The sequence below is a fragment of the Berghia stephanieae genome, chromosome 5 (assembly GCF_034508935.2).
Source record: "Berghia stephanieae isolate SIO BIC M18660-M18661 chromosome 5, UCSD_Bste_1.3, whole genome shotgun sequence".
NCBI lineage: Eukaryota > Metazoa > Mollusca > Gastropoda > Nudibranchia > Aeolidiidae > Berghia > Berghia stephanieae.
Window position 1 is genome coordinate 78005078 of NC_088364.1, and position 12811 is coordinate 78017888.

General features: G+C 36.1%; 1 protein-coding gene across 6 annotated transcripts in view; it reads right to left on the minus strand.

Moving 5' to 3' along the window:
* Positions 1-12811, minus strand: part of LOC144973647 (ubiquitin conjugation factor E4 A-like) — a 34921-nt gene continuing 22110 nt past the window's right edge. For all 6 annotated transcript variants that reach the window (XM_078916360.1, XM_078916359.1, XM_078916362.1 and 3 more), the window contains exons 15-22: positions 12295-12447; positions 10669-10861; positions 8888-9001; positions 7274-7525; positions 5616-5789; positions 4327-4404; positions 3102-3259; positions 1-704 (exon numbers count right to left, since the gene is read on the minus strand). In XM_078916360.1, the coding sequence (XP_078772486.1) occupies positions 584-704; positions 3102-3259; positions 4327-4404; positions 5616-5789; positions 7274-7525; positions 8888-9001; positions 10669-10861; positions 12295-12447 (1243 nt within the window). In that variant the 3' untranslated portion in view covers positions 1-583. The remainder of the gene's footprint in view (positions 705-3101; positions 3260-4326; positions 4405-5615; positions 5790-7273; positions 7526-8887; positions 9002-10668; positions 10862-12294; positions 12448-12811) is intronic.

The window sequence follows — 12811 nt, forward strand, 5'->3', positions numbered from 1 at the left end:
TTTTTACACAAATAATAACTTTAAAATGGCTTAGAATTGACTTAATGGAGTTTCAATCAATTACACATGTCCAAATCAGTGTTTTCAATCAATTTTTTTTTTTTTTTTTAATTTTTTGGTTAGAAACTCATAAAATCAATCAAGGAGGCAAATTCAAATCAAAATTAAGATAGGATTGGCCAAATATAAATGTGTAGATGATTTCAATGTCATCAGCGTGTAAATGGTAGACCTGTCAAAAGACAAAGAAAAATCACAAAACGGAGATGCCAACATCAAGAATCAAAAACGCGTAATGTGGGAAGAAAAAAAAAAGTGTAATTTCTCAACAACAACAAAATTAATGCAATTCAGCGCAGTGCTCACTTCATGAGTGAAATTGAATACTTTTCATAGTGTTCTGACACTGTATAAATACTATTAAATACAAGAAGAAACAGTGGCTTGTCAAAATAAAACAGAATTTTCCCAGATTTTTGTATTTTCGTAATAATGGCACCATTTTAACATAAAAAATTCATAACTTTTGCAATAGTTGACATCTCTAATAAAATGACATTCAAGAAATGACTAAAATGGAGAATCACGATTTAAAACTCTTTAGCTTCTCATTTTTCCATGCTTGAATTCTGGCCCTGAGTTCTACTTGAGGAATGACCATATCCAAAGACAGGGGTTGCCGATTAAAAGGGTCTGTCTGGTCGCTGTGCACAGTAGAAGAGAAAGTAATAAATATAAAAAGATAATGATTGACACCCTGCTCAGCGGGTAACGACCCCACAACAACATGTTTGTTTGTTTTTAAGGGTTTTACGGCACTTGCAACACATTAAGGTCATATCAGCGCAAGTAAAAAGGAAGAAAATGGGATAGTAAAAAGTTCTAGAATTACAATTAAAGCACCCAAGAAAAGGTAAGACAAAGGGGAACTGGTTCAAATAAGAAACAGGTGTAGATTCCAAGAGCACACTATGAAAGTACTTAGTTTGAGATCACTAAAAGTCTCATCCAGACAAAAGCACAGGTCCCCACTTAGAGGAATACACTCAAATGTTTTACAAATAAGAAAACATAATATAATGCATAACAGAGAGATGATTTACAAGGAAAAAAATATCATCTCCCAAAACTAACTACACATTTGACTGTTTCCCTCCCAGCCAGGGTATCCGGCCAGGGCCAGGACAAAACCAAGTAATCTCATTCCAAGACAAAGACAGAAAGCATGTTGGAAAACAGGCATAAGGGGATAGAAGACACAGTATGTACCTCCCTGCCCACTATGGGAGGTCAGGAACCCCACCCAGAAAGTATTAAATATAAAAAGATAATGATTGACACCCTGCACAGTGGGCAGCGACAACCACAACAGCATGGCGCGCGGCTTTCAAAACCTGTCACGAGCTCGTAATATTATCGCAGTCATTCACAACAGTACGTTACTTTTTTAATTCCATTTATTTGCATGTTAATATGACTTACTTGACTTAGATGCCTTTCGCGTCTCGACCGAAAGATCGGGTCGCCTTGGCTGTTTCCAGTATTTCCTATGTGAGGTGTCTCCAATATTGCCGGTCCTCTGCTAGGGTTCTCAGATTTTCAAGGTCCCCTGCCGTTATGAGACTAATGCTTTGTCCAAGTGTTGTGAGGTTTTTGTTTAGGATCACAGGGAGTGTTGTGATCGGTCTTCCTCTGAAAAGGTTCCCGTGTTTTTGGAAATATCCCGACATGGCTTGGTTAGCTGGTATGTTTTTGTCCCTGCGTAGTATGTGACCGAAAAGTTGCCATCGATGTTGTAAAATGTCAAGGGAGATTGGTCTTTCTTTTGTGATCTTATAGAGTGATTCATTTGAGATCTTTTTTGGGTATTTGATGTCCAGTGCCCTTCTTAGCTGTGTGCGATGGAAGGCATCCAGATGTTCTTCTTCGGATTTTGTCAACGCCCAAGTGCCGCAGTTATGTTAATATTCATAGTAATAAAACTTTAATTTTAAAGTACAAAAACAATATATATTTTAGAACAAAATTATATAAACAACAAAACTTTTGAATGAATACTCGAGTGACGAAAGATATTCAAGATTATAAAGTTATCCATAAACTATAACTATCATACAACCTCCAATCTACCTATTTAAGGTGGGGACATTAAAAAAAAAAAATATTTTTAATCGTCATTTATTTAATGACTCAAAGAGGAAAATACTTGTCTTCTTTAGATTAATATCGAGTTTGATTTCAAACTTCGAATTTTCCCTGAGGTGTCCACTTGAGTGGGGGTTTTTTGGGGGTCTTTACTCACAGTCTCTCACCATACTTAGGTATAAAATGAGTACCTGGCCGTTGTCTCGGTCGGGAAAAAATAATGGTATTATATCGTCTAACAGGCGTCATGTCTCGTTCTTAATGTTACGAGTTGATGTTGATCAGGGACCCTTTCTAAAGCGCTTTGAGCACGTTTAGTGGATATTGTGCTACATTAAAGCTCAACTTTTAAAAAATGAATAATCAGTCTGACAATGTCATCATCATCATCATTGCCTTTTTCACCCTGGGTCAGGGTATAGGCCACAGACAAACAGTTTCCATCCTTCTCTATCATCATCATCATCACTGCCTTTTTCACCCTGGGTCAGGGTATAGGCCACAGACAAACAGTTTCCATCCTTCTCTATCACCATCATCATCACTGCCTTTTTCACCCTGGGTCAGGGTATAGGCCACAGACAAACAGTTTCCATCCTTCTCTATCATCATCATCATCATTACCTTTTTCACCCTGGGTCAGGGTATAGGCCACAGACAAACAGTTTCCATCCTTCTCTATCCTGATCTTAACTTTTTTATCTCATTCCATGTCTTATCACTTCTCTGTATATCAGCTTCTTTAATTCTTCTCCATGTTCCCCGTGGCCTTCCCCTTGATCTTTTACCCTGAGGGTTCCAGTCCAATACCTTCTTTGTTATAGTGGAGTCGTTCTTTCTAAGGGTGTGTCCAATCCACCTCCATCGTCTTCTTCCTATTTCCTCTCCGACTGGTTTCTGCTTGATGATGTAGGACAGTTTATATGAAGAAGGGGGAGGGGAAGAAGAGTACCTACCTGAGTATATGTCTGGCAATGACATTGCGATCCACAATGTTCTTGGAATCTGGCAACATGACTGGGTCGTTCATCAAAGTCCCCATGATCGGATCCAGGAATTCATCCGGAGCGTCGGCCAAAGCTTCTTCCTGGGACTGCTTCTCGCTCATTTTCTCCTGAAGATGAGAGCAAAATAATTTTTAGTTTTTGTTGTTTTTGTTTTTTTTGGGGTGGGGGGGGGGGAGGTTTAACATGTATATTCATTCAAATACAAAACTTTATGTTTAAGCTTTGATATACACATCAGAGAAAGAGTAAGAAAGTCTATGTCTGCCTTTAAAAAAAAGTAAATAAATAAATAAAAGTCCTTCCGAGCCGAGCCGGTTTTTATAGTGTGAAATGGACAATAGCAATTGCTTGTCATCCTTCGGATAGGATGCTAGTCTATCTCAAAGTTCTTTCCACCAAACCTAACAGCTACGGAATAATTTGCCTGATGAAATTGTATGCTCAAAAAAAGTTGAATTCGTTTAAAGACAAACTTGACAAATACTGCAAGGAGCAAGAAATATTATATGGCCATTTTAGGATAGACCTGGCCTGATAAAAAAAAACTATTTAGAGTCCAGCGAAGAGGATTTATAAGAATCAATTTTTTTTTTCGTCAATGCTTTTATCTGTATCTCCCTTTTTAATATTCTTATCTCGAAGAATATGCAATGTGTAATGTCCAATATATTGTTACTACTGTTTTAAGTGGGGGGGGGGGTCCTGATAACTCAGTTGGTAGAGCACTCGCTTCACAAGCAAAGGGACCGAGATCGATCCCAGGTGCAGTCGAGATATTTTCTGACCCCCCCCCCCGTGTCCACCCAGCAGTGATTGGGTAGCTGGCCTGATAGATCTGGTGGAAAGTACTTTGAGATAGACTAGCGTCCTATCCAAACGGTAGCAAGTAATTGCTATTGTTCGTTTCACGCTATAGAAAACAGGATCAACTCCAGCTCCATGGGCCTATGGCTCTGAAGGACTATGTTTTAAGGGCATCTAAGGAACACTATGTCCATTCTAAAGCCCTATTACTATAATATAATGTGATATGATATGATGTGATAAATGATTTCTAAATATCACTAGGTAAGTAAGGATATCTTCAAAGGACTATACAAATTGCATTTCTTATCATTCTCATGGCATATCTATGCTCTCCCTAGAATTTCCAAGACAACAGAGAATATCTTACCTTGATTTTCTCATCCAGACTCATGAAGTCGTAAATAGTCTGAGGGGATTCCCCAATCTTCTCCAACACTTGACAAGTCTGAAATGTAAACTTGAGCTTTAAAAACTTGAGTTTTTATACAGTATAATATACACTTAATGTGCTCAAAATGCTTTATATGGGCCCCAAGCCAACAGAAACAACTAACATAGGACAAGACGTGACACTTGTTAGGTGACATAAGCAATTTTTTTTCCCACAGAGACAATGCTGTTAATGACAAGGTACTCATTTTACACCTGGGTTCGGTAAGAGAATGTGAATAAAGAGCCTTTTCCAAGAACTCAACTTTGTGCTGCTCAGAGCTGGACTCAAACCAGGACTTCTGTTCAAAAGGTGAGGGTCATGCTACAAGACCGCATAACCCCATGCAGCCCCATGTTCTTTCAGTATCCTTGCTATTTATAATTTCAAAAGACTACAGATGCAACCAATACCAAATGATATTACAACCAACACAGTTTACACATAATGTTATTGAGCCAATGAAGTTTTCAAGTGAACTGAGTGCTGGAAAATGAATTTACAAACACAAAACACGACACTTGGGGTTAATGTCTATTCATCATGGTGGAGAACAAATACGAGTCTCTTGCATTGAAAAAAAATAATTTTTTAATTAAAAATCAGGATTTCATTTTAATTCTAAAAAACTCAAAAATTATAATTTCTCATCATTTATCTCTAATAATACTCAAAAATTATAATTTCTTGTCATTTAAAACTCTGATAATAATCAAAAAGTAGGATTTCTTATCATTTAGCTCTAATAAAACTCAAAAATTGGGATTTTTTAATAATTTAATTCTAATAAAACTCCAAAATTATAGTATTTTAATTTTTTTTTTTTAATTGGGATTTCTTATGATTTTAATTTAATTTAAAGTTCAAAAATTAGGATTTCTTATCATTTTAGTTCTAAAATTCACTTTTCGGAATCCAAATCATCCTGACATAAACCTGTTTTGAGATGACGGGACACAATATCATTGCCAATGGGACAGCGTGGCTCAGCGGTACGGTCTTTTGCTTCGTACCCGAAAGGTACCGAGTTTGACTACCCGTCGCGCTGTGTGGCCTTGAGCAAGTCACCTAACCTCAGCTCACTTTGCGGCGCTGCTCTGCCTGGGTTATTCCAGTCTTCCCTTGGATTTGATCCTAAAGAAAAATGTCCCCTTAGGGATGAATAAAGGGAATTTATATTATATTTATTGTTGAAATTGTCGTTGTCAGCTTCAACTGTAACCAACCTGTGTGAACAGTTCCGGAGTGTACGACCTTTCGTCTTGGAAGACAGCCTCACAAAAACTGTCGCTTTTCTGAAGATTGAGATATAAGGCAGAGATGTTGGACACTGTCTCTTGTGGTTTGAAGTCATAGTTTTGTTTGTCTTTCACACTGAACTCCTTTTGTTTTGGTCCAACCTAAAGGAAAGTGAGGGGAAAGATGGATTTAAGAATTTTTTTTAATGAAGCTACAAAACTGCTCAAAGAATTTAGGGCTTTTAAAAAGTAAAGCTAAAATTAGGCTGTGTTTGGCCATACTGTTGTTATTGTAGTTAAAAAAAAATAAAAAGAAAGGAAGAAGAAGAAAAAAAGAATTCTTGTAAAAATATATTTTAAAATTAATATTTTCATATCAATCTTTTTTTTAATGTATCTAAATAATGTTTTTAACAAAGAAAATGTTTTTAAATAATGGAATGTGGTAGTTTATCTCTACACAAATTGATTGAGGTTTTTTGTTTGTTTTTTAGGTTGTTTTTTTTTTTTTTGCGTATTATCCATTTAAATAGCATAACAGCAAGACTAGACATGAAAAGAAACTGTTTAAAACAGGAATTTTGAGCTATTTTAGAAAATTTGTTTCAGATTTGCATTATTTTCCCCTTAAGTTTATAAATACAGACCTACCTATTACTAGAAAAAATTCTGTAGAACAAAGAATTTTGGAAGCCAACCTCAGAACCACATACAGATTGTGGTTAATTCGATATAACTATTTGAAAAAGAAGATCTGGTGCCAGAGCTAGCATATAAGGAGTTAAAGTATAATCTTCAAACAATAATAATAATAATAATAATAATAATAATAATAATAATAATAATAATAATAATAATAATAATAATAATACTTTATTGCATCCCAAAAAGGAAATTTTTTGTACAGATGTGTAATAATTTACACAATAAGATAAAAATATGATGTAAATAGAAAAAAGGAGCAGCTCCATAACCAGAGCGGCACTTTATAATATGAATAATTTAGTAGTTCAAACTGTCACGATAAATTGAAAATTGAAAAGATTGCAAAACAAAATCAATTAATAAATTAATATTTACATTATTTGAAAGTAAAAATGTGAATAATTATATATATTATTATTATAATTGCTTGTTGTTATAAAGCCTAATACTGGACGGCAGAAAAGATTTTCAGTGTCTCTCTGTTTTTGTTGAAATAGAGAAAGGGTGACCTTCCTGACATAATAACTGATGGTCTTAGTGAATGATTCTGGTCATTTAATATTTTAGATATTTTACTAATACAAAATTTCTCGTATAAAAGATCTACATCGTCAACATCATTTACATAGCGTTTAATGGATTTTTTAATATATAATAGTAGTAATAATAACAATAACAATAATAATAATAATAATAATAATAATAATAATAATAATAATAATAATAATAATAAATGACATTTGTAGAGCGCTTTCCATGAACCAAACATCTCAAAGCGCTCAAAACGTATTAAGGACCAATACGTGGTTTTTATGGAAAGTTATAAATAAGGTCTACAATTTTATTACCCCCAAAAACTGCAATCTTTTTCTATTTCAATTAGGCAGATCCATAAAGATCTTTTTTTTTCAAGGGCAATTGGCTTCAAAACAAAAACTCACCAGCCTTATCAAGAAATAATTGAGCATGCTTGCTATACGATCCACAAAGGTGGGATGACAAAATATAGACTGGATATGGGCTGTAATCATGCGTAGCGTTACAATGGTGTCCCTGGCCATGACGTTGTGGTACTGGGCCATCCGGGAAATCTGTTGTAGGTTGGCCTCCTCGTGATGCCGCTGAGCCTCGGGTAACCCACTCCACTGGCCTTGGTCCCGTTCTTTCTGTTTCTCCTTGATTTGACCCATGAACTAAAGTAGAAAATCAGTGATTTCAATTGATTTGACCCATGAACTAAAGTAGAAAATCACTGATTTCAATTGATTTGACCCATGAACTAAAGTAGAAAATCAGTGATTTCAAATATTAAAAATATTGTCAATGCTGATTTTGTGGTGATTTGGGGGTTTTTTTTTAATATGATGACCTTCAAAAGCTAAGAAAACTTGCACTGGACAGAGATTTATGGAAACAAAGTACTAACTGGATACTAGAAAAAGACTAACACTTTAGAAGTAACACACAAATGGTTCACGGCAAGCGTCCATAGAGACAGCGCAGGTTGCTAATTCAGGAGGTAAAAATTTACTGAACTTTTATTCAAACACATTGACTGACCCCTTTCTGAGTGCTGAACTCGAGTAAAGACTTTTTGAACCTACTTTTTTTCCATTTAGAAGGTGACTGGAAAATACATTGAGGGTTTATAACATACTGAATTCCATAAATATCTGAAAAATTGGCAACCCTGTAAATTTTATTATTTTTCTGGTTTAACATGTTAATTCAATAACGTCTATATATTTGAATTTTGATTTACAAATCAGTGAAAATTAAAGAAAACACCGTCTATTTTTCCCTTAATCAAGCGAATATTCTTCCATCTCAATGTAGAAACATTCGGCCCATTCTACAAATCGCTTGTCTCCAAAAATGAAGATTTTAAAACAAATTACTCGACAATTTTAAAACGTCGGCAACAATTTTTCCAATCACCTTAGTAAATAGGTGAAAAAGGACAAAACAGACTCGTCTTACATTGTGCCTTTTTACATGGGGAAAGGGCATACGTAAAAACATCTATTACAGACGACGAAGGGGGTCCGGATGGCTCAGTTGGTAGAGCACACGCAAAGGGACCGAGATCGATCCTGGGTACAGTCGAGATTTTATTTCTGATTCCCTCTGTCAACCCAGCTGTGAATGGGTACCTGGGTCTGTTAGATCTGGTGGAAATTACTTTGCAATAACCTAACGTCCTACCTATAGGGTAACAAACAATTGCTATTGTCTGTTTCATGTTAAAGAAACCAGGATAAACTCTGGCTCGTTGGGCCGAATAGCTCTAAAGGACTACTTTTTTTTTTTTTTATGTAGATGACGAAAATTGAATTTAGAATTAAAAATCAGAGATATGACTTTATTCTTTTTAGCTCTTAAATAATCTATATTGTCTTCTTAATGAGAATGTAAAAATGACATGTATGAATGCAAAAATGAAAAATGGGTTGTTGACACAACAAGTCTTATATTTCCGTCTTTAAATCCAATTTCCATCCACATAAAACGTCTCGACATCACACGATTTGGAGACGATGGATCCCACAATTTACCATTAAAGCCTCGTCCAGCAAAAACGTTGCATCGTTTACCAACAGGTTGATAAATCGAAGGAATAAAGGTGGATCAGAGGCTGAAATGTTGTCTTCTGCAAACTTTGCTAGTTCCTGAAACAAAAATAATAAATTTTTCAAAAGTAATAATAATAATAATAATAATAATAATAATAATAATAATAATAATAATAATAATAATAATAATAATAATAATAATAATAATAATAATAATAATAATAATAAAAATAATAATAATAATAATATATTGTTTTTATAAAGCGCCTTACCCCATATATCAACAAGCTCAAAACACTTAACAGTTACGTAGTAACTTTCACTCAAACATGCAATATGAGACAAAGCAATATTATTCTATAGTGTTACATATTAAAAAGAAACGTTTTAAGATGTTTTTAAAAGAATTCTGCATCATTACTGTCTCTAATATATCTTGGAAACTTGGAAGGGAGTTCCAGATAAGGGGTGCCAAATATTCAAACCCATACCCCACCAATTTTGCGAGTCATTTTTGGCTTCACAAGCTTCACTTCCAACAACATTGAAGCAAGATCTAAAAAAATATCAAATATATTCAGAAACAACAACAACCGAAGAACTGATTTTAACAACACAAGGAAACATCCAATTGCCTCAGCACCTTAACACACAAGATGACCTTCAAAAGCTAAGAAAACTTGCACTGGACAGAGATTTATGGAAACAAATTACTAACTGGATACTAGAAAAAGACTGACACTTTAGAAGTAACACACAAATGGTTCATGGCAAGCGTCCATAGAGACAGCGCAGTAATAGTCATTCATTCATTATGCAAGGGACAATGGAGGAGTTTGGGGGGGAGGGGAGGGAACAGAAAGACAGGATGGCAAACAAAGTGCTGGATAGACAATGTAAAGGAAAGGACAAGGATGGACAGCTCAACACTAATGAGGAAAGCTGAGGACAGGTCTGGATGAAGGGCCCTTACTGCAAAATCATCTCTCATGTCTCCTATACAACCAGACCTCAGTCAGGAAAATGAGGTGAGGTGAGATGAGGTGAATATAAAACATACCACAAAATTTCAACGAGGCAAAATGCATAACTAAGAGCCTTCATACAACACCAATGCATTCGTGCAGCTATATGGTCTTGTGGTATGACACTCGCTTTCGGATCGGAAGGTCCTGGGTTTGAGCCTCGCTCGTCGCATAGTTGAGTCCTGGAAAAGACTGTTTACTCACATTCTCTCACCATACTGAGGTGTAAAATGAGTACTTGACCGTTAACAGTTTTGTCTCTGTCCGAAAAAATTGTAATATCGCCTAACAGGCGTCATGTTTCGTTCTACATGGTACGTGTTGCTGTTGGTCAGGGACCCCTTGTAAAGCGCTTTGAGCACATTTAGTGGATATTGCCCTATTTAAAAGCTCAATATTAAAGCTCAATTCAGATGATACCGTATGCTGCCCAGACATGAACAAGTAATCCTGTTCCACGTCAGGAAAGGACACAAGAGACTTAAAAAGCACAATCACCAGTCTGCTCATGTGGTGAGGAGGAGGGGGAAGATGCAGAGATGCAGATAATACTCAACCCATAGAGAAGAGATATGGCTTCTGCAACTTCTCTACATAAAAAAAAACTTTTCGACCCGCTAGATGAACTCAAAAAGATGAGTACCTTCATCTTCAAAACGGGATTCCAGATATAAAGGCATACAAGAAGAAGAAGAAGAAGAAGAAGATGAGGTGAATTTCTCCTCTCTCGAAGCCTACCTTAATCCTTCTCCGATGCAAGGGGATCTCCCAGATATACTTGAGGATGTTGTACATGGGACGTCTATAATTGAATTTCTGTTCGAAGGCCACTCCTTCCCCTGTCATCTCAATGCTGACAAAGACGTGGATCAGGGTCTCAGCAACGTACATGACATTGGGGTGGCTCTCAAACAGCTTTTCTCTATAGAATCTGGTGAGTGTAATATTGAAGATAAAGCAAATTAAATGAAAATATGAAGCACAAAATCCCATTTCATCAAATCTCGACACTTTGCCAAACCTGAAAATGTTCCTACTGAAAATGCGGCCTAAACTTTACTCTTATTTCATCACCGTTTTTATACCATTATTAAATGATTACACAGCAAACAGATTGACACAAATCTACCTCCATACACTGAAAAGGTGGCTGAATCACGGGTTTTCGAATTTTTACCGATGCCATTAGGTTATTTTACTCAAAACACTGAAACTTGAGGTATTTGACTTCGAGATATCGCGAAACCGGAATTCCGGCATGAACCGGAAAACTTCAGAGCCATGGGGCCCATAGAGCCGGAGATTATATCAGTTTCTATAGCGTGAAATGAACAATAGTAATTGCTTGCTACCCTTTAAACAAGACACTGGTCCATCGCATATTACTTTTTGTCAGATCTAACAGACCCACTACCCAATCACTGATGGTGAAAATTGGGAGGGGGGGGGGGGGGGGGGGTAGGGGGTGGAGAAAATAAAATATTTCAACTTCACCCAGGAATCGATCGAAATCCCTTTGCCTGTGAAGCAAGTGCTCTACAAATTGGACAAAGGGACAAAAATCAGAACAATCGGGACTCACAACTGTATATGGTAGCTGGCAAAATAGTCTGAAACTTTTTCACGGAACACACAGCACCTAAGTTTTAAGTCTCCGAGGTTACGAAATATTCAATAATATTGGTAAAAAACTGTATTGTAACACTCCATATGTACAATTTCCTAATTTTAAAAATCAATATTGGTCAAAAACTACATTATAACACTCCAGAAGTACCAATTCCTAGAAAATCATCGTTTAGTCAGTAAATATGAAAATAGATAAAAGTGAATATAATTTTCATGGAAGTCGAGATGTGAATTACATTTTAGTTCAATTAAACATGTCAACAACAAAAAACAATCACATTGTTGTGTATTGTTTCCCTTTGTTTTTATTATTTAAGTGACGTAAAAAGTTATGGTGGCCCAACTCAATACCAGTTTATTTCTGTGCAGAGTAAGGAAAATTATCTTAAAAGGTGAAGTCATTAGTTTTTTCTATAAATGACTGCTTATCTTGATCTTCGATTTAAATTGTTTGAGCCAATAACACGATTACGTCACAAGCGGTCATTAACGCATTTTTAGCTTGACTGGTTATTTTCCTAACAAAAGGGGGGTTATAATACCTTTTTTTTATTTTACCAGGTACTCATTTTAAATCTGATTACGATTAGAAAAAGTTAGTAAAGAGCCTTTCCAAGGACACAATGATGCACCGCTTAGACCAGTACCCAAACCCTGGATCCTGTAGTCTGAAGGCGAGTGACATGTCACTGGACTGCATAGCCATACAAAAAAAAAAAAAGTATCCCAACTCACTGTGGGGAAAGAGTCCTGCCAGGCGGCAAATCATCAGGATTGACAGGCATGAGGGAAGCCAACATCTCAGCCAATTCTGCTCTCAAATGGGGATTCTTGGCTCTTTTCGGAGATCCCATGAACACCAACACAACGCTCATTAGATGCTCCAGTCTGAAACAATTAATTTTATTTCATTATTACTTGATCCGTTTGTTTTGTTCACTTTTGGGGAAGATTGAAAGGAACTCAGAAATCAGATGTAGGGGGAATAGAAGACGCAGCATGTGACCTCCTGCTCACCAAGGGAGGTCATAAAACCCTACCCAGACATAGGGATGATTTACAAGGAACAAAATATCACCTCCCAAAACTAACAAAATACATTTGACTGCTTCCCTCCCAGCCAAGGATTCCAGTAAGGGCCAGGACAAAATCAAGTGATCCCATTCCAAGACAAAGACAGAAAGCAAATAAGATACAGCAAGTGACCTCCTGTCCACCATGGGAGAAATTAATGAATAAACTTCCATTTTTT